General features: G+C 37.6%; 1 protein-coding gene across 1 annotated transcript in view; it reads right to left on the reverse strand.

Annotated features, from left to right (window-relative positions):
• Window positions 1-7,975: 7,975 nt before the first annotated feature.
• Window positions 7,976-11,033, reverse strand: part of LOC101989322 (arylacetamide deacetylase-like 2) — an 11,321-nt gene continuing 8,263 nt past the window's right edge. Inside the window, exon 5 of the mRNA XM_005344194.1 lies at window positions 7,976-8,578. Within this exon, the coding sequence (XP_005344251.1) occupies window positions 7,976-8,578 (603 nt within the window). The remainder of the gene's footprint in view (window positions 8,579-11,033) is intronic.

An 11,033-nucleotide genomic window follows, 5' to 3' on the forward strand; every position in this document is an offset into this window, starting at 1 on the left:
GAGTGGATGGGAGTGGGGTTGGGGAAGGCGGCGGGAGTGGGAGGAAGAGAGGGAGTGGGAACTGGGATAGGTATGTAAAATGAGAAAAGATCATTTTTAAAATATATTAATTAATTAAAATTTAAAAATAAAGAAAATAAAAAAACCACATAATGCTTTTGCAGAGGTAGAGGACCTAATTTCAGCTCCCAGAAAATACATCACACTGTTCTGACTTCCAAGGGCAGCTGTACTTATGTTCACATATCCACATATAGACAAACATTTATATACATAATTTAAAAATATTTTTAAAAATAAATAATTTACCAGTGGCTTTCCTGTAAAGACATTACATTACTTTTTATCTGTCATTTGGGTGTTTCTCAGATGGACAGAAAATAAGTAAGTTAGAAGTAAGCAGTTTGGACATTACCTAGTAGTGTTATTTTTATATCATCTTTATTAGTTCTTCATAGTTACATATAACTTACTTTCATCATATTCGCTTCCTCTCTTCCAACTCTTCTTAAATCCCTCCAGTCCTCCCTAATCACCCAACACTGTGTCCCTTTTAAACAAAACCATCAAGATTCATTTCTACTACCCAAATATTCTTGGATAGGTGACCTTCCCACTGGTGTGTGGTCAACTTACCAGGAACGATACTCTTAGAGAAAACCGTTTCTCCCTCTCTAAAGATTCCAGATAGCCCTATTGCTGCAGGTGGTTCTCATGCTCAATGCTGATCTCATAGATTTGCTCTAGCTTGGACGTGCTGCCCTCACCACTGTGATTTTGTATGGGAAGCTTCCGTGAGGGGTTTAGAAGACTCTGTTTCTTTGTATTCATCCCCTGCTCTGACTCTTAGGCTCTCTTTGTTCCTCTTCTGAAATATCCCCGAGCCTTTGAATGAGGGGCTGCAGAAGGCAGTGGTCTCTAATTCTCTGTACCTTGGCCATTTGTGGGTCTTTGTGTTAATCAGTATCTACTGCAACCAGAGTAGTCTCAGATGAGGGGTTAGAGATGTGTTTGATCTCTGTGTATAAAGATAGTCATTAAGAGTGGTTTTCATTCTATGTCTATTTCACAGAATAATGGTGGTAGCTTATCCCTTGGGGCAATGACCTATCTATTTATAGTTTCTTGACCCGATCATGGGTGCCAGGAATAGGTTTCATCTTATAGAGTAAGACTTAAATTCAATCAAAAAGTAGTTAGTTACTTCCATGTTTATGTCACCATTTTACCAGTGAGCATGTCCTATGAAGTGGGTCATTTCTTCAGTCTGAGCTCTAATTAATGGTATTGAATCTCCTACGTAGTAACACCATGTTTGAGAGCAAGCCAATTTCATTCTTTTAGACTTGAGGGCCATTCGCTGACCTTAACTGAACACTCATGACAAACAATCTCAGCTTTTATCTCTATTATTGGGGTTAAAGGCAGTATTTCCAAACTGAAGAAAACAAAGCCACTCTCCTGTGGTTTAAACTTACCAACCTTCATTCCTTCCTTCCTAGTTATCCCCCCTGTTCCACTCCACTTCTAGGATGAGCTGCCATTCTTTCTAAACTCCACACCACTATCTCTAAGTTCCAGCCACAATTCACATATGGGCTCTCCTCCTTCCCATGGTTGCCTCCATCAAATCAACTACCTATCAGAACAGGGTACTTTCCTGTTTGGCACTTCAGCCTACTTTGGTCTTCCTACCAGTGGGTCTGGGATTTGAATCTTAGCATACTTATCTCCAAAATTAGATTTGTTCCCTGAATGCCAGAGCTTGCCAGTCTTCTTAATTGATGACACATGCAAACAGCTCCTACCTTTGCAGAATTTAATGTAGTAGCAGGTGCTATTACAAAGATATGGGTATTAGTGACATATATACTATCATTATTTGTCTTGAAACATATGAGAAAGCTTTGATGAAATTTCTCAAAGCTGTCAGATTCAAGTCTAGAAGGTAAACTTCAAAATAGCAGAGGCCTAGATCATCAGAAAGGAGAAAAAGGAAAAACAAATAAACAACAACAACAAGAAGAAACAAAGGACTTGGCATCTTCTTGGAGGGGGTGGTGGTGCGGCTTTTATGTAAAACATTCTGGTCTAGTGAGAGACAGGGCAAAAATTTTACTTGACTATGTTTCAAAAATTCCAACAGAGAGCACCAAAATCATGGGCTAAATGATTTTATACTCACCCTGAACCCACAGTGACCTACTGCTACTGTCTTAATAACAATAATTCCTAATAATAATAATAATTCTTTCATACATAATGCCTGCCCAATTCAAGCTTACAAATTTCTAGGGGCCCAAGAGGTGGTTCTTTTACATGGAAAACATCTTTGTTGTTTGCCTGCATAGTTCTTTTCTTTTCAAATTTCCTTTGGTATCCCAGTAATTTTATAACATTTTTTATAAAACAGATATTTCTTAAATTTCTAAGTTCAGTATTTTATCATCCATTGCAAAATCGAAATGTTACTTTCTTTCTTTCTTTTTGCCTTGGGCTCAGTATAGTTTTATTTATTAATTTTTAGTGGAAATACCAAACATATTTTCAAAGTCACTATACTAGTTTATACTCCCATCCTGGGTGAGTAAGGATTGCCCTTTCCCCACATCCATGCCTACATTTGTTGCATTTTTTTTCTTGCTTATAATCATTCTTATTGAGATAAAAATATAGCATTGAAGTTTTTTTATTACTTTAAAAAATACCAATCCAAATTCCTACTCCCTCCCCTTCTCCCATTCCCTCCACACACCCTCCCATCCCACCCCTTCTAATCCTAAGGGAGGGTAAGGCACTTTGCCTTGTGGAAAGTTCAAGGCCCTCCCCACTACATCTAAGCTGATCAAAGACTATATCCAAAGAGAATAGGATCCCCAAAAGCCAGTACATGCAGTAGAGACAACTCCCAGTGCCACTGTGAGTGGTTCCTCAGTCTGCCCCAATATCAGCCACATTTAGAGTGACTAGTTTGATCCTATGCTTGTTCATTCCCAGTCTAGTAGAAGCTATTGAACTCCCTTTAGCTCAGGCAAACTGTTTCAGTGAAAGAACCCTTCATGGTCTTGACTTCCTTACTCATATTCTCACTCCTTCTGCTCTTCAAATGGACTTTGGAAGCTCAGTCCAGTGCTTGCTCCAATGTGAGTCTCTGACTCTGTTTCCATCTGTTGTTGGATGAAGGTTCTATGGTGATGTTTAAGACAATCATCAGTCTGGGACTATTTCTAGAACCAGGTTTTTGCTAACCCCATAATAGCTTCCTCAATCTAGATATCTCTTTCCTTGCTCCCATATCTGTCCTTCCTCCCTCTCGCCTATGCTAGTCCCTCAAATTCTTCTCAAACCTCCCCTTCTCCCCTCATCTTCCTCTTCTCCCCTTCCTTCTACTCCCCTATCTGCCTGCTCCCAATTTTGTCAGGTGATTTTGCCTGTTTCTAAATTCCACGAGGATCTATATACTATATATTTATTTCTTTGGGTTCACCTTATTACTTAGCTTCTCTAGGATCATGAACTATAGGTTCAATGTCCTTTGTTTATGGATAGAATCCATGAATGAGTGAGTATATACCATATTCATTTTTGGAGGTCTGGGTAACTTCACTCAGGATAGTGTTTTCTAATTCTATCCATTTGCATGCAAAATTCAAGATGTCATTGTTTTTCACTGCTGTGTAGTACTCTAATGTATAAATGAGCCACATTTTCTTTATCCATTCTTCAGTTGTGGGGCATCTAGGTTGTTTCTATGTTCTGGCTATTACAAATAATGCTACTATGAACATAGCTGAACAAACACTTTTGTAGTATGATTGGGCATCTTTTGGGCATATTCCCAAGAGTGGTATTTCTGGATCCTGAGGTAGGTTGATTTCCAATTTTCGAAAAACCTCCATACTGATTTCCAACATCATTGTACAAGGTTGCATTCCCACCAGCAATGGATGAGTGTTCCCCTTACTCCACATCCTCTCCAGCATAAGCTATCATTAGTGGTTTTGATCTTAGCCATTCTGACAGCTGTAAGATGGTATCTCAGAGTTGTTTTGATTTGCATTTCCCTGATAGCTAAGGAAGTTGAACATTTTCTTAAATATCTTTAGGCCATTTGAAATTCTTCTGCTGAGAATTCTCTGTTTAGTTCAGTACCCCATTTTCTAGTTGGGTTATTTAGAATTTTACTGTCTAATTTCTTGAGTTCTTTATATATTTTGGAGATCAGTCCTATGTCTGATGTAGGGTTGGTGTAGATATTTTTCCAGTCAGTAGGCTGCCTTTGAGTCTTCTTGATAGTGTCCTTTACTTTACAGAAGCTTCTCGGTTTCAGGAGGTCCCATTTATTTATTGTTGCTCCCAGTGTGTGTGCTGGGGTTATATTTCAAAAGTGGTCTCCTGTGCTTACCACTTTCTCTTTTACCAGGTTCAGTGTGGTTGGATTTATATTGAGGTTTTTAATCCATTTGCACTTGAGATTTGTGTATGGCAATAGATGTGGATCTATTCTCATTCTTCTACATGTTGACATCCAGTTTTGCCAGCACCTTTTGTCCGGAGGCATTACCATCCCTGACATTGAGCTCTAATACATAGCTACAGTTATGAAAACAGCTTGGTATTGGCATAAAAACAGAGACATTGACCAATGGAATCAAATTGAAGACCTGGATAATAATTCACACACCTATGAACACCTGATTTTTGACAAAGAAGTGAAAATTATACAATGGAAAAAAGAAAGCATCTTTAAGAAATGTAACTTTCAAATTCAATAAATGGGTACTGTTGATTTCAACGTATTTATTCTGTGTTTTAACACCTAGTTTGGTTCTATGTTCCTGAAATGGTTGTTTCATTTCCTTTACTGAAGTGAAGGCTCATGAGAACAGAGGTTCAGTCTTCTCCTCCACCTGACTGTCTTGAGATGGGGTGGGTGGAACATGTTTCTTCAGTTCTAGAAGTACTTCTATCTAGCTAATCTGCTCTTTTCTTGGGTTAGCTAGAGAGTAGAGTTTTTTTGTATTTGTTTTGGCCATGCCCATGACTTTGGAGGTTACTGGTATTTCATGCTTAAAATCTTGGCAAGATTAAACAGAAACAGACCCGGAGCAGCAAACCATTATGGTGTTCTTTGAGTTTTGAGCCCCTTGGCAGGTATTCTGCTTCTCTTCAGCTTTCAGGTTCTCTGTACTTTATTCATCGGTGCCATTCACTAATTTCATTTATATTTGGTGGGAAAACAGAGTAAATCTTAGCTGCTCCCTTTCCCTGCATGCAGAATTTTGCTCTTCTACCTTATAGTCAGTTGGAAACACTTCGGTCTGGTTTGTCCATTGTCAAGTCTACCCCTAAAGACTCTGATCTTGTTATAAGTCAAGGTGGGAATTGTTTTCTTTAAGTAAGAGAGTAGCATTACTCATCTTTATTGAAATGATTAGTATATTTCAGTTATACTTTATTACTATTTTACGTTTGCTGTATGCCCCTCTGTAAGATATACTTCAACATATTTATTATTTTAGCCAGAAGGGCTTAACTTTTGTTCTACCTGTTGTCTTTGTATTTATGCCTTTAATCACTTTCTCCCTGTTTTTTATTGGTTTAGACTATTTCTACTCAGTATACTTAAATGCTTATCTGTTTCCTATACAGTAACAGGCATTACCTACGTTCCTTTTTCCTGGTCTAGCTGTTTTCTCAATTGCTTGATATCTGCTTCGTGAAAGCATACAACATTTGGACCTACTCTTCTGCCCTCATCAGCAGTTATACATACACACACACTAATACATTAATTTTTATTTCTTTAAAAATAATACCAATGCAAATTTCCAATTCCCTCCCTCCTCCCACTTACTATTTAACTAATTTGAAAATTATTTCATGTCTACCAATGTAAATAATGTAGGAAATATTTTGTCAGTTTGGGTTGATAGTTATTTGATTAGTGACCCTTTTGTTTTATGAATTTAGGAAGAAAAAGATTACTGTACATATTTAAATTCATAGTTATCATGAGTAAAATTAAAAATAAAGAAACAGTAATTAAGCTTTCCTGGTTTGCCTATAACAATTTACTGTTCAAATGCCAAAGAAGAATCACATATGATAAGGTAAGAGAAGAATGATCAGGTCACTGTTAAGGTGACAAAAATGTCAAACTACAGTGAAAGAAAATTAATGAAAGTAATGAGGATAAGGGTTGTTTATCAACTGAATTCACAGATATCCATCATTTTCCAATTTGCTCCGCTGGAAGCTAAAGGACAAAACAGGTGAAAACAACCATTTGGAAACAACAGCAATACCAAGACATCAGAAAATTTGACAATGATTTTAGCGCCTCCCAGTGGAAATGCAGTTACTTATGCCCTTGTTGGTACTGGCAGAGGTGTGGGTCCCATAATAACAGAAGCGAGTAGGTCTACATATCATCAGCTCAGATGGCTCTCTAGGTCAGGCATGCAGTAGGTTAATGATGCACTTCAAAATATGAAAACAATACTATGAATAATTCTGACTCCATATAGAGTTGCCTAGGTATCATCTTGGATTAAGAATCATTGTCTAAAAGAGAATGAAGTTTCAGATTTTTAAAAATTAAAATATAATTGCCTAACATCAGCTTCCATTTTCTCCCCCCGAAAACATACGTCCCCTATTCCCTCTCAAATTGCAAGAAACACACACCCCACACACACACACACACACACACGCACGCACGCACGCACGCACACACACACACACACACACACACACGGTTAAATAGATAAAGACAATCTGCTAAGTTCTTTTAGTGCTACTTCCACATATGTGATTCTAGTGCTGACAACTTGATATCAGATAGCCAATGAGGAGGTTCACTCCTGTTGTTGAATATTGCTTTCTCTATGTGAAGGTGTGTTACATTTGTTTATAATGCATTTGTTTAACTATGGAAAGAAGTGTTGCATTGGTTTTACCTTGGCTGCCTAAGGCACCTGATTGATTTAGTAAAACACTGAATGGTCAATAGCTAGGCAGTAGAGGAGTAGGTGGGACTGGTGGGCAGACAGTCATGAGCAGGAGGAGGAATCTAGGCTCCAGAGAGAAAAAGGGAAAAAGAGAGGGACATGCCCAGTCCAGCCAGTCAGGCATCTACCAGCCAACAGACAGAGAGGAAGCAGGAAGTAGGACTTACAAAATTTAAGGAATTTAAAAAGCCTCAAGGCAAAATGTGGATGAAGAAAAATGGTTAAACTAAGTTATAAGAGCTAGTGGGAGAAGGATAAGGTAAGGCCAAACATTCGTGAATAATAATAAGTCTCCATGTTATGACTTGGGGACTGGCAGTCCAAGAAAGCCTGCTACACATGCCTGGCTTGATCTTACTAAAGTTTAGATAAGGTTCAAATATTTAAGCTTTGGGACAATTTGTGGTGAAGACGTTAACCCTGGTGCCCAGTACACAGAAAAGTATATTAGTAAGTTATAAGCAATAAATCGACTTCATGTACAGTGAATATAATAAATACTGATCTAATTCACAATGAGAAAATTGATTTTTTGTATGAACAACACACAACTAAAACTTGTGACTGAAATACAGTTTAATGATCGCTGCAAACAAATGCCACTACAATGTTCTACCTCCCCATTCATCACCACATTCTTATCACTGCCTCTAATCTCCTGCCCTTTTAAAGATAACAGTACTCACATTTTAGTACAGAACTATTCAGTTTGACTTCTCAGAGAGTATCTCTAATCATGGTGTTAAAGATGGCAACAAAATGAATATCTCCATTTTATTGAATTGAAAATTTTCAAAATTAAGTAACTTCCCAAATATACTAACCATATTTATTCTAACTTAAAATTAGGTTTATTCAAAGTTCAAATCATGCTTAAACTCTTTAATTTTGAAATACTTTAAATTATAACCTTTAGGTGAAATTGTTAGCTAACTGACTACCTAGCTATATGTACAATTGATTTATAGATTTTCTTGTAGCCAACTTATATACTTATCTAGTATTCTCAAGCCTGAATGTAAATACATTGGTGCTGTGACAAATGATATGGCTCCATGGATTGCATCCTCTATGTGTTCATGTGTAACTGGAACTCCTGCATTTCTGAGTCGGGTGACATAAATAAGTCCATCATCTCTTAGAATGTCATGCTCACATGTGATGATATAAGTTAATGGCAACTTTTGTAACTGGGAGTCATTGACTAACAAAGGTGACAGTCTACTATCCAGAAGTACTGGATAGGAAGCATTCAGCGTCCCAAGAATGGGCTCTCTATAAACATGGTTCTTCTTATACTTCTCAGGAAGGAAGTGACTCCAGTTCACAAACTTGAACAAGTCTCTTGATCCTTCAGGCATGTACTCATTTCTCAGTATTGCTTCTGGCAGTTCTTCATCTTCTGTTATATATCGGATTGACACCTTAATTGCTAACTTTCTTGACAAAAAGGGACCATCTTTATACTCTCGATAAGATGGCATCCACGTATCAATTATCTGTAGCTTAGGGTATATCATGGCTTGTGTTTTAATTTTGTTTCTGTATTCTGGATCATCCTGTAGCTGTAAATAAAACACATGATGAGTGTTAATGAGTCAATATTGTTAACAAAAAGTATTGGTAACTTTGTTTTAATGTCCTGAAGTAAATAAATTTATTAAACTGAAACAGTATCTGAGGATTACTCTCATAACATTTACTCATGGTTTGAAAAACAAGACCCTCATTCCACCGTCTTCATACTTGGCAGCCAAACAAGACCATGAGCTGGAGAATCTTACTAGAGACGGCAGAATGGCTATATTCTAAAATACTTTTAGTTTTTGGTGAAATGTTGTTTTTATCTATCTATCACATACTGTACTCCTGTATTAGCCTCCGATATGACTTTAACCTAGGCATGTGTCATCACGCCCAGATTGCTTATGTTGACATACAGGAATCTACAATAGCAGAAACAATGAATATAGTAAAACAGCATGTCGAAAACCCATTCAGATAGAGCTTGAACAAGGTATCCAGATGGGGGACATCTTAGGAAAACTATTCCCTTTCCCAATCTTTCACATCTCACAGCCTTTTGTAAGGTCACACCCATGCTTTGGGGTGGAGTGGTCACTCTTAACCCAAAGTCAATGTGATGTTAAATTTTGTATAAACATGGAGACCCTCTCTCCCACTGCCCTTGCCCTAGAACCTCAGAAGGAAAACCACTGCAGTTAGAGTGTTATCCTCTGCCTCCTCAGTTAGAATAGTCAGCTCAGGCAAAGAGGTGTATAGTAACCACTGTTTCATAACTTGCTTGAACTATTTCTAGTCTTTTTTGTGAAGGTGCCTTTAAAATTTTAGGAGATTCCCCAAAAGTTTGGAGAAGCAGGAGAAGCAAAGGTTTAGCAGAGATTTCTCATGCCTCCCACTGTGACTGACAGCAGGATATACAGGATGACAGCAGGCTAGGAGAAGGCCTGCTGATAGGCAGTATCAGAGCAGGTTTTAGCAAGTCAGCAACAGCATAGAATCATTTCTGTGGTAACATGGAGAAATGGAAGGAAACAGGGAGAGGGAGGAATGGAGGGAGAGATTAATCTAGAAGATCCCATTAGCCTTAATTATTGCTGGTGTGCAACTTAACACATTTTGTCACAAATATATTAATACTAATAGCCATACATCCTCCCCTATACTGCCTGCTAATATAGAATCCAAAGTCTTCACTTATCTTATTTCAAGATTTAAGTAAAACTTAATCTTCTTTAGTTACATGGGATATAAAATGTCCAATGAAAATTATTACATGTGCTGTGGCAAGATGTTTGGAGCCTATATAGTGACCCTGCAGTGTCTAACCCCAAGTTTTCCTCGTTTGGACTTTTATTTCACTTTGTTCTGATAGAGACATTACTCTAATTCTTCCTTCTTGGAATATGAAACTATTTAATTCGTTTATTATCTTTTGGGAACCCACAGTAATAGACTTTGAAATTTTGGAGAAACTGGTTATGTTAGAGTGAAAACCATCAACATCTTTGAATTTGTAAAGATTGTGGGACTTTCAAAGTTGCAATGTGTTTAATATTGATATAATGATATTAATATGAGATGTTGGGTATAAACAAGAAAGGGAAGGTTGCAGCTAAATAATGATGCGTTTGTGCGTCAAGTTGACAAGCGTTCAGGAGCTTTGGCTGGTTTGTCTTTCATTTTGTTTTGTCAGTTTGACACAGGCTAGATTTATTTGAGAGGAGGGAACAAGAAAGAAAATGTCTTTGTAAGATTGGTCTGTGGGTGACCCTGTGATTTTCTAAACAAGTGATTGATGTGCCCAGCCCACTGTTGAAGGTTCTACCCCTGTACAGGTAATCCTCGATGATATAAACAAGCAGGCTGAATAAGCCACCAGGAATAAGTCACTGGGCATCATTCCTCCATTGCTTCTGCTTCATGACTCTTGCTGTATGTCCTCAAAAAATGTATTAAAAAGCTTCACTTGTCTGCTCCACAGAGATAAACTCCTCCCACTGCCATGGATTTTCTGCCTTCAGGTTCTGTACAATGTCAAATCATAAGCCATATGGAATAACTCATTTTCCATTTACCTTTTCTTATTAGGTCTTCTCGTCAGAGATATAAGAAACTAATCAATTTGCTTCAAGTACAGTGACACCAAATTCACACAAATTTTATAATTTATCTTTGAAAAGCTAGCAATAAAAACTATACTAAACAATTGTTCATAGTTATTGCTGTAATTTTTTAAAAAAATAGTATGATAATGTAGACTGGATGGTGTGACTATATTCCAAGTAGCTGGGGGCTGATGAAAAGAGATTGCAAGCTTATGGCATAGCCACATTACAGAACAAATTCAAATTCAGCCTGGGATGCTTAACAAGAGACCAACTCAAGAAGAGCTTAAAAAGAGGTAGTTCCATAGTTTCATGGTAGATCATTTGTCTAGTGAACATATATCCTTAGATTCAGTGCCCACTAAGCACATATGCGCGCGCGGCGCGCGCG

This window comes from Microtus ochrogaster, chromosome 1, assembly GCF_000317375.1.
Source record: "Microtus ochrogaster isolate Prairie Vole_2 chromosome 1, MicOch1.0, whole genome shotgun sequence".
Classification (NCBI taxonomy): domain Eukaryota; kingdom Metazoa; phylum Chordata; class Mammalia; order Rodentia; family Cricetidae; genus Microtus; species Microtus ochrogaster.